A 12,401-nucleotide genomic window follows, 5' to 3' on the forward strand; every position below is an offset into this window, starting at 1 on the left:
CTAAATAAATAAATCTCAATAAAATCGGACAGTCACACTCATTTATAACCTTTAAACATTATATATAATATACGACACAAAGATCTATCAATTACCTACGAATCTACTGGAATGTCGAACTATTCTCAAATAACATCCATTGATGAAAAAAATATAGGTATTATATGTACTCCATCTGATATTCAATTTCCCGTTGAGGTTTCAATTTAAATATTATTAACGAATAAAGTCGACAACGTGATATCGACACGTCTTTATGCGTAAAAAAATAACGAAACTTCATTGATTAATCCAGGTTAACATCAATATAAGTAACAGTTACGTTTTAATTAATATTTTACGGTAGTAAAAGAAAAAATCAAATTGTCCTTCATTGAAATAAGCTCTTGCAGGCACTTTTAAATCATTATTTCTAATGGCAATCAAAACCAAATTGAAACGTAAAAATATTACCGGTATTTATGCATAAATTCAAATCATTTATTTAAAAAAAAAACATTAATAAATAAAGCATATTATTCAACACAAGATTACATAGATGATAAAAAAGTGTGGGCCTATATATGTTGATGTTAAATATTGAAAAAGAGTAACTCTTTTTCAACATTTAACCGGTGGTAGCGTTGCTTAATATAGTGTCTGTAAAATGACGACTCAAAAGTTCATGTAATAGCCTATAAATATATAAAGTATATTTTGAATTTAATTGATTTTATCGAAAGCATATTCCAGCTCTTCAAGTTTCATGTTGTCGTCGATGCTGATCAAAATATCGTAAAACACATAATGCCTCTAACTGCTCACATTACTAAATATTATACCTAAAATTAACATAGAATAATAATTTGTAAATACCCCATTTGCTGGTTTGGTGCGGTTGTAAGGTAAAGCCTCCTGTCAAAATAAAGGACAAATACTAGAGATAGTTCTACCAAATCGATTCAACACGGATTGGTGAATACAATATTTTATGTGACACATGTCGATTTTCCTTCACCGTAAAGCACGAAATTAATTATAAACACAAATTAAGCACACTAATATTGAGAAAAATAAACAAATGACCTGATGGCAAATATTATCGATGTTGACGGATTTTATTCACCTTATAACTGCACACTACAAAACCATACAAGCTGTATACGATATGAATCTCAATCATATTAATATTTTAATTTTTTTTTAAAGTTTGTGACTTGACAGTTGCTTTATGGGAATTTGTAAAACAAAGAAAAACAGCTAAATATTTACTTATAAATACGCTGTTGTTATTCAATTGATAAGACAATATTATGTATGTTGTATCAGAAACAATTGAAACAAATCACTTCGCGATGTGTTATCCGGCAAGTTGCCAAAGTAATAACATAAAATAAAATTATTAATACTGTATGTATTACATATTTATATCTAGCGAAATATCACATACTAAATAATAAAAATGTAGGTATTACTTGTTCTCTCGTTATCAGTCATCTTTAATAGTAATAATAATACATATGTGGACGTATAATTTTATTGTTACATTCGTCTTCGTTCTTCACGCTCGAGTAAATCAAGATTGAAACAAATACTCGAAATAGATTAAATAACACCGACTGAATTTCAGCCTCGGCGCCCAGGCTTAATAACTAGATATCTGTGGAGATATTTCAACTTAAATCGTAGGTCTATGTGCAAACGCTCTTGCTATTACCCCCCATTCATTATTCGACGGAACGGAGATCCGACAAACTGAAAAGAGTTCAGGTGCAGTTCCATAGGCTTTACCTTCTTCACGAAACGAGGGTATTAAAGTACCTAGCATCGGACTGACAGTCTAAACTTACTTAACACAAACAAGCCACTATACCAACAAAACAAGTCATGTATTGTTGAAATGATGCATAAATTAAATCAAGTGCATACATCATATCTGACAAGTGTAATAGAATAATTACATGATTGAATGTTGCTGTACATCGTATTTATATAAACATCGCTATAACGCACTAGCCATGTTGGCGGCGATGGAAGTTTTCGCTGAAATTTATATCGATTGAAACATCAAACCCGGATTGAAATTGATGATCGATTTAAATTGTTATTGAACCTTCATACGTTATTGTATTGCGTTTTAACTTATTTATATTTATTTATCAAGGAACCTCAATTCAAACAAACCATCAAATTCATATTGAAAATATACCAACCTTATTTATGTTACTAGTAGAATTATGTATCGAGATTTTTCGTGTCTGTCATTTTAGTAGACTTGTATGTGTGAGTATTTACTCAATATGATCATTTGTCTCAACCAATCGGATTCGTTATATGAACGTAGCTTTCTTCTAACATTCATGACATCGTTTTACTTGTATGTAATTTCCCGTAGTAATTTCATATGATATAAACCAACTGCAGATTTATTCCACATTGTTAAACTTTACCCAACTCTACCCGTGGGTGTCGTAAGAGGCGACTAAGGGTATTTAAGGCCCACTGCATATCACCTGCAATTTGGGCTACCCGCACCGTGGCGGGTAAACCACCATGACAGCATTCCCAAGGAGGGTTGGTGTCAGGCAGGCGGCCGACCGTAATATTTAAGCCAAAACTCTTAGCAGCATGGACAGTAAAAACCATACGAGTGATAGGGCTAGGGCGTACCCCACAGGCGACGCGCAGGGGCAGCACCCGGCTCCTGTGGGAAATGGACAAGGGTTGTCGCACCGGAACGGGCGGGTGCGACGTAAGAAGCGAGCTCGAAGTGTGAGAGAGTTAAGATTGAGGTGTGCAAGTTGGAATGTAGGAACGATGTCTGGAAGAGGAAGAGAGCTAGCAGATGTTTTAAAAATGCGATGAATAAATGCAGCGTGCCTGCAAGAGACAAAGTGGAAGGGTTCAAGGGCTAGGGAAATAGGAGAAGGATATAAATTATTCTATTGTGGAAGTGATGGCAAGAGAAATGGTGTGGGTATAGTTTTAGATAGTAGGTTGAAAGAATGTGTGGTGGATGTAAAAAGAGTGAACGATAGACTGATAGCGATTAAACTAATTGTGGACGGCATGACACTGAATTTAGTAAGTGTGTATGCGCCACAGTCAGGCTGTGAGGAGAGCGTGAAAGAAAAGTTTTGGGAGGACTTTGATTCGATATGAGAGAGTGCATGGTGGGTGGGGATTAGGAAATCGGAACGCTGATGGCGAGGCACTTTTACAAGCTGCCTGTGCCTTCGACCTGGCTATAACAAACACGTGGTTTAAGAAAAAAGAGGAACACCTAATAACCTACAAGAGTGTACACCACGCGACACAGATAGACTACTTCCTAGTGAGGCGGAGGAGTCTATGCTGTGTCAAAAACTGTAAAGTGCTGCCAGGCGAATCATTAGTCGCCCAAAATAGGCTTGTGGTAATGGAGGTTAAATTAAGTGTCTCCCCCAGAAACAGCCAAACACAGCCCCCTCCAAAGACAAGATGGCGTATGTTAGAGAATGATGAATGTGCTAGTAGATTTAGGAACCATATAGTGGAGAAAATGATAGAAATGAATGAGATGGAAGAGAAATTGGTAGATGAATGTTGGAATGAGATGGCCAGGCACATAAGGAAGGTCGCAAAAGACGTGTTTGGAGAGTCGAAAGGAAAAGGTCTGATAGACAGGGATACATATACTTATACATATACATATACAATATATATACATATACAATAGGGCGGTGGAATGAAGAAGTGCAAAATGTACTGAGAGAGAAGAAAGTGGCATTTAAAGTATGGCAGGTTGTAAAAAATGTGAATACAAGTTTAAAAGATGAAATAAAGGAAGTTTACAAGGAATTTAAGAGGAGAGCAAAGAAGGCGGTAGCAGTGGCCAGAGCCAAGGCACAAGAGAAATTGTACAACTCACTGAACAGCCCTAGAGGCCAGAAGGAACTCTACCGAATTACGAAAGAGAGAGAAAGACGATCGAGATATATAACACATATCAAATGCATGAAAGATGAGGCTGGTAAGGTGTTATGTAGAGATGAGGAAATAAAAGAGCGATGGTAGATTGATTTTGAAAAGCTTATGAATGAAGAGAATGACTGGAATGGTATTCTCCAAGAGGCACAAGTAAATAAGGGATTAGTAAGAGAAATAAACATGGATGAGATAATGACAGCAGTCAAAAGCATGAAAAATGGGTAGGCTTTGGGTCCAGATGACATACCATTTGAAGTATGGAAGGTGTTAAAGACTAACGGATGTATGTGGTTGACTTTATTCTTCAATAAGTTGTTGCCTGAAGAAACCATCCCTCAAGAATGGTGCTGTAGTTCGCTAGTGCTCATCTTCAAAAATAAAGGGGATGTACAGGATTGGAACAACTATAGAGGGATAAAGCTCATGTCACATACTATGAAAGTATGGGAGAAGGTAATAGAGAGAAGATTGCGAGAAGAGAGTGAAATTACCCAAAATCAGTTGGAGTTTATGTCAGGTCGAGGGACAATGGACGAATTGTGCGAGAAGTACAGACGTGCTCACAAGAACCTGCACATGGTGTTCATTGATCTCGAGAAAGCCTATGATAGGGTGCCTCGTGAAGTGTTATGGTGGGCATTGAAAGGGAAAGGTTTGCCTGGGAAGTATGTGGAGTTAGTCCGTGCTATGTACAGGGGATCCTGTACCTACGTCCGATCGTCTGCCGGCAACACCGACCAGTTCAGTATGGCTGTAGGGTTGCACCAAGGGTCGGCTCTAAGTCCTTACCCCTTCCTGCTAATTATGGACGCTCTAACGGCGGACATACAGGAGAAGGCACCCTGGTGCATGCTTTTTGCCAACGACATTGTATTGGTTAGTGAAGATGGACCTGAGATCCAGAGCAGATTGGAAGATTGGCAACAGAAACTGGAGAATGTTGGCTTGAAAATCAATAGAACGAAGACTGAATACATGTTCTGCGATTTCGGCGGTCTCTCCGGTCCTGAAGCCATAGCGCTGATGGCGTGGCCCTTCCAGTCTGCTCCGACTTCCGGTATCTCGGTTCACTCATTAGAGTGTTGGGCTATAAAAGGGATGACTGAAAGACAATTGCATGTGGCGGAGATGAGAATGCTGAGAGGAATGTGTGGTGTTACGCGAATGGATAGTGTAAGGAATGAGTACATAAGAGGAAGTTTGAAAGTGGCACCGCTAACCGAGACGCTATGTGGAAACCGGCTGTCTTGGTATGAGCATGTTATGCGGAGGAATGAGGACCATGTTGTGAGAAAGGTTTTGAAAATGGATGTGGATGGATATAGAAGTAGGGGACGACCTAAGAAACGATGGATGGATTGTGTGAAAGACGATATGGTTAGAAAGAATGTTACTAGTGAGATGACGTCCGACAGAGAAGTATGGAAGAAGAAGACATGCTACGCCGACCCCAAGTAAAATTGGGATAAGGGTAGGAGGATGATGATGTTAAACTTTGAAAAAAAAACGGTAAATTCCACAAAATTCATTGAACTAAGTATTATTAATTGCTAAGTATTACTTGAAGTTTAAGTTTTGGTTACTAAGTTAGGTTACTCACAGAAGAAAAGAGATTCTCTTCGATTCGAACCTTACACCCGCATTGATTCACGCTCGTTTGCTAAAACTAATATTTTGATAGTTGTGTTATTCGACGGGTAAATATTCTATCGACACGTTGTCCAGATTCCAGACAAACTAATGTACAGACACAACAACAATACATTTAAAATAAACCATAGATAGTTAACTATTCAACATATAGACCAACATCTTACATTTATTTGCGTATGAGTGTAAATTGTAAAAAATGTTCAGTGGTTTGTTTAGTAAATAAAGTGAGAATTACAGTGCGCATCTAATTATTTATTATTAGTTACACGAATGTAATTTATTTTTTAACCATAAATCTTAGTCTGCCAACGATACGATACGCTACAGTTATCAATTCTTGGAAATAAAACATCAATAAACAATACAGCTTGCTCGTTGTAAAAAACAAATCATAAAATAACGAGCATGGAGGTGTTTTTTTTTTACATAAATGAGCACGTACGTATGTTTTTGAAATATAAAAGTAATACAGTACGTAATATAGTAAATAAAAAATTGTATAAACAAATATGCACATCGCAAACATAAAACTTTATTATATAAATAATATTGTAAATAAACGTAAATTTTCGGATACTTTATTCGTAAAGCTAAGGAATTTCTTTATCCCGTTGAAAGTAATTGATTCTCTGACGTATTTACGAATAAAATTAGGCATATTGACTTCTTATAAAGCATTAAATTGTCATTTTATCCGTCGCAACGTAGCCTATTTCTTCTAAATTTCTACCAGCGTCAAATGTACATACATATGTAACTCCTGAATTTTATTCAGATTATTTTCTAAAACAGCTCCTATGACTGTTTTATTCGCATTAATTTTAGATACTAAGATACGTCTGTATTTTTTTATAGTTAATTAATAAAAACTGTTTTTTCTTATAATATAGGTGTAATAGTTTTCATATCGTACTAATGTTAAAATTATATAATAAAAGCAAGTTTACTGTGTATGTATTTTCAGTATCACAAAAAGAGCTGATCTGATGGATATGGAAGATTAATGTTATATTAGTTCATCTTTTCAGTCATCTGCTGCACAGCATGTTAGTATGTTGCATAATTTTGGAGGTATAAATCGACGAAGACGGGGAAAAAATATCAAACAAAGAAATATAACATAACTTAAACATATACGCAATTGCATATGAGATTTCCAGGTCGCCGATAGGTCTACCGAAACGCCAGCGATAGCATATATTTTTACTATATGTTTGAGAAAATACTTATAACGTATTGATTTTAAACATATTATCTAGATGAAAATTGAAAAGACTGCAATTCGAAATAGTATTTTGAGAAATATTACGAGATATTTAAACAAACGCGATTAGCGCAGTCCGGGCGAATACATTAATTGACGAATGTTTATTTATCTCATTGGTTAATTTAAAATAGCACGGCGCAATCCTTATTTTACCCGTACAAGGTCGTGAAGGGTAACAAGTGTAGTACTAGGGGGGTATTTCTGAGTAGAAAGACATAGTGTATAGGATATTTGTTACAGAAGCATTTAAGAGGTACAAACTATACATTATTTTATTTTAAATATTTCATTGTACACAGCGCATGTCAGTTGTCACGGGGCATTATTTATCCGATCTTATCATAGCGTCAACTATATACCAAGTATTCCAAATACCAAATAATATAAATAAAACCTATTTCGATAAAGTGTTTCCATTGGTGAAAACAGGGTTACGATCATCTTGTGTTCTACTCTGAAGCATGAATATTGTGAGGAAATCTGCATGTGCCGAGTGAAAATCTACCACATATACCAACCAACCAACCAACCAAACAACAATATATATACCAACTCGCATTGGATCAAGTTGAAATAAGCACCAAACCAGCTTTTCAAAAGATATATATTTTTGTTTCAGAGATCTAGAAATACTAATCAAAAAGTCCGCGAGACTCAAAAGTACTATGGACACTTTGCAAATCTAACCATGTGTTAAGAGTTTTTATAAGGCGTTTTAATTAAAATAGCACAAAACTTAATATTGGTATAAAACTAACAGTAAATTTCCCTTCTTTCTACTTCTGACTGAAGGCAACCTCTTCCTTTTCAGAAGGCTCGGAGCCAATGCGATGCTTCAATGAGTGCTGGTGGATAGACATGTTGCAGACATCGATGATCACGATGTTATCCTTCACCACCGGATAATAATAAATACACCATGAGATGAAGTACAAATTTAGTTGTGCTTGCCCAGGTTTGAACATATAATCATTAGTTAAGATGCACGCGTTCTAACCACTGGGCCATCTCGGATACCGCATACTTACAGTTGTCAGTATATATATACATATATGCACCTCGTCAAACTCATAACCTCTTACTTATTAAGTCAATTGAAAATACGTAGTGATGTGGCGCATAAACAATGAGGAGAGGCCGAAAGTTCGCTTGGTTCAATAATGTTTTTTTAAACTGACTTAAACTATAATCACTACTTAAAATATAATTTTATACATAAAAACGTGAGACTTGTGAGTAGATTCCAAGTTACCGACAGAGCTTGCTACATTATGTAATTAAAGCATAAGGAACCATGGCTGTTAATGTAAACGAGTACAGTTACTACATAGTTCGATTGGAGATCGCGGGTAGGCAGCCGCTGTGTAAGGCGCCTTTCAACCAAAGTTACTGTTGACATGAACAAGGTGACGAAAACCGACTGGGCCTAGAAGATGTTGAACTGTGAGCAGATTAGGTAATTTAATAATTGGTAATATTAAATAATACCAAAAATAATATATCAGTTAAATAAAATATTAAATCTAAGGGAAATGCTTATAACTTTTACATAACATGAGTCAACTTAATAAAATAAATTTACATAAATAACCAAACAGCCGTTACGTGTACAGAGTTTACCGTAATATACCGCTACTCATTATCTACATTCAAAGACTTATTTTAAACGTCGAACGATATAATTATTTGTTTCAAACTAATTTGCGCTCGAAAGAACTTCCTTTTCTAAAATTTTCGGTATACGTATTAAATAGTTTCCTTTTGTAAGACCCAAAATAACAATTATAATATAATACTTTTAAAAAGCTGCATTTATTAAAGTTATACGTTGTATACAAAGACAAGTTAAAGTAAAACCGATAAAATAAATAGTCCTTATTTATAAATCCCGATGCTGGAAATTGGCTAATACCTCTTTTCCTCTTAAGAAGGAGGTTTCAAAATTATTCGAACATTATTCTTTACTGTTGTTCAATAACCAATGGAAAGTTTATCAAGACGAGTTTTAAAGACATGCTGATGATAAAACAGCGATACCCGTATTCGAACCAACGATTTTCATGTAGATTACTATTATATCCACTAATTAATTAAATCTCTGCCACAGGGCATTTAAATTTTTATATAATTATTTACATTAAATTAGCAGCCCGTAAATTTCCCACTCCTGGGCTAAGGCCTCCTCTCCCTTTGAGAAGGTTTGGAGCATATTCCACCACGCTGCTCCAATGCGGGTTGGTGGAATACACTTGTGGCAGAATTTCGTTGAAATTAGACACATGCCGCCGAGCACAAGATGAATTATAAACACTTTTCAAAACAAATTAAGCACATGAAAATTCAGTGGTGCCTGCCTGGGTTTGAACCCGAAATCATCGGTTAACATGCACGCGTTCTAACCACTGGGCCATCTCGGCTCATATAGATATATATATAGCTATATAGATATAATTATATAAAATTTTAAATGCATATATTTACAAAAAATTTCATAAACAAAATAAGAATTTTATCGTTTCAAATATATTATGTAGATTTTAATTTAGGCTGAATCCGCATGTTCTATTAAGAGCACATTCACATACATAATAAATATAAATAAACTCTAAATATGAAACCTGTATTAAGGGATTACCCAGAGCCCATGTTCCCGACCATATATATAACGAGCACACAAACATACACTTCCGTACGCATCGTATCATCGAGGCAGTGGAGATTAATGGCGCGGCTTCTTGGCCGGCCTCCAGTTAAACAATCAGGCGTTACGATTTAAACCATACATACACGAACGAAATTTATGAAACCCGCGCTGGCTTTTTAATATTAAGCTCTTATTTAATTTAATGTATAAACCATTACTCGGTCGTTTGTTTCTGTTCTCTGAACTTAAGATTCCAGGCCTATCGTTGAACGATCGTCAGTTTCTTAACACTAGAAACCACTATCGATTCACGACAATCTTGTTCGTCTATTGTAACTTTACAGTAGCAATCATAAATAACAATTTCGAACAATACTTTGAATTATGTATTAAATGAAATGAATTGGTAAAAGAATTATAAATATTTGAATAAGGTGACAAAATATTGTGTATTAGTTTTTTTTTTTTTTTTATTTAATATATATTTTTGTTTTAGTTTTTTTAAAGATAGAAGTAGTTAAATCATATCGATAATTTTAATCTTCTTCTGCTTTTTACATTTTATAATACATATTATCAATTCATTAAATTAAAACAAATACCAAAAGATGTAACTATCTCTGCGGTTGCTCAAAGTCATAGGATTAAATATTAACTGAATTAATAGACATATACCTAAAATAGACCTTGAGAGATAGTGTTGCCTTATTTTAATTTAACAATTTATTTTACTCTGATTTATAAGGTCAAAACATATGTTTAGGACCTTTATATTAAAACTAAGCTTAGTAGCTTTTTTTCTACTTCACAGTTTTACAAATACCATTTCAAGTTGAAATCTTATTATTACTGAAAATAAATTTGGCCTTTTTTTGAATAAAATAGAATCCTAAAAATGATTGAATAAATCATGGGATAAGATTTTAAAGGTTTTTTTTATATCAAAGTTACAAATACGAATTAAGCACTTAAAAGTGAAAAACGCTTGCCAGAGTTTTAATATGTTTTTAAATCATCATGTTGAATTTGAAAATTATCAAATTGAAAATACTCTAAGTTCAAATTCCTTTTAAAAAAAATAAAGTGGTTGTGAAATGAAAGCCGAATGGGACGACATTGTCAAGGCCGCCGGCGCCTGCGCAGCCTTACTCTGCACTACGGCGTACTCATCACGAAATCGTCCACACTAGGCGAGTTTTAACTTGTATAATAATTCACATACTTATAAAATACCACTTGCAATATGTACATCATTTAAACAGGTAAATGTACACTCATCACTGTACTTGCAACAAAATATTATTTATATTTTCTATTAATTACAACTGCAGCTTGGACAAGAATATAGTTGAGACATAAAGAAGAGCATTTCTGCAGTCTGCTCACTTTAACATTTTCCAGAGAGAAATGAAATTTTCAAAAAAAACAACAAAAAAATAATTTAATTTACGAATTATTCATAGGACTCTCGTAAACTGAGAACTATAAAATACATCTTAATATTTAATCGAAATTTTTAAGTTGACATTCTTCTCTAAAAACTTTAAACTAATAGTTATGTTTTTGTGATTTTAAATGAAATATTAAATACATTGAATCTATTTTTTCACCTTTTCTTTAATTACTAACAATAATAAACACATAACTATATCAAAGCTTGCAAATATTATTGGATTACACACCTAAAGCACTTAAGAATGCGAGATTAATTTTATTCTTCCTTAAGAGAGGCATTCTTATAAAATACAGATAATTTAAGATATTATTTAGACACATACAATTATTTTTTACAGTAAAAGTTCTTTCTTACCACAGAGCACGAATAAATCCACTTTAAAACTTATTAGAAACTTCAAAGATTTGTGCCTGCGATCTCCTGCTAAAATTCCACGTATTCAGTCCGCTAGACTACCTCCGCTCTATTATGATTTATGCAGATTTTATGCATCTTATTTTCACAAAAACACAAAACATACTGAAAGTACTTTGATAAGATACTAGTCTGAATGTACACATTTAGACTAGTAGTATAAATAAGAGCAGACCCAAATCCTAACACACCTACACTTAATACCACCAACGGTAGGAACTAAATTATTAGGTAGCTTGTACCTGTAGTTACACTAGTTCACTTCAAATCAGAACATATCAAAAGTATTGCTGATTGGCAGTAGAATATCTGAGGGTGGCATCTTTATTCATGAGAATAATATGTAGCGTTGTTTACTTTAACGTCATTTGGTCCATTTGCTCATTTTCCTCTGTCTTAACAATACACCAAATATACGTTACTACAAAATCTTCAAAAATTTCGTAATAACGGACTCACAAAAATATTATTTGATTTTTACAAAAACCCCTCGTGTAGTCGCACAATGCAGTCGACGTTACATAAGCGAGCGAATGCGTTCTTACGCAAACAGCGTGTCCGGGTATCGTAACGGTGCGCGGACGATCCGGAATGCGATTTGACTCGTCGCCTCTCGCCTCTTGCCTCATCACACAACTTTATTAGGCCACTTTACTATAAACGACCCGACGACTAGGAGAAATAGTAATTGACATAAATGTAGGCACTTTGATTAAAATAGTAGTTGGATATACGAATAACGCATCAAACTTAAATCAGTATTTTAACATCGATTTCTATCCCTATAGAATTATAATTAAGGATACCTTTAATTTTATTGTCTGGCCTGTATTATTTATTATTGTCTGGCCAAGCCCAAAGAATTTACATCTGTGTTACACTAAAAATATAAATAACATAATATATTTATAAAAATATAACAATAGGAAAATACTTACAAAATAGCACGAAGGCGTATTGACTGAACCGAGGGGCTAGACAGCGGAACTTATACGCGCTGGACTACACTAGATATGGAT

At 34.4% G+C, this 12,401-nt stretch overlaps 2 protein-coding genes across 2 annotated transcripts in view; both read left to right on the top strand.

Moving 5' to 3' along the window:
• Positions 1-12,401, top strand: part of Mrps23 (mitochondrial ribosomal protein S23) — a 208,975-nt gene that overhangs the window by 115,577 nt on the left and 80,997 nt on the right. The window lies entirely within an intron of this gene.
• LOC113395141 (uncharacterized) lies at positions 2,608-7,565 on the top strand. Its single transcript, XM_026632698.2, has 5 exons — positions 2,608-2,779; positions 3,168-3,632; positions 3,698-3,991; positions 4,187-4,887; positions 7,488-7,565. The coding sequence occupies exons 1-5, from the start codon at positions 2,608-2,610 to the stop codon at positions 7,563-7,565; spliced, it is 1,710 nt and encodes a 569-aa protein (XP_026488483.2).

The sequence above is a fragment of the Vanessa tameamea genome, chromosome 9 (assembly GCF_037043105.1).
Source record: "Vanessa tameamea isolate UH-Manoa-2023 chromosome 9, ilVanTame1 primary haplotype, whole genome shotgun sequence".
In the NCBI taxonomy this organism is placed as follows: Eukaryota; Metazoa; Arthropoda; class Insecta; order Lepidoptera; family Nymphalidae; genus Vanessa; species Vanessa tameamea.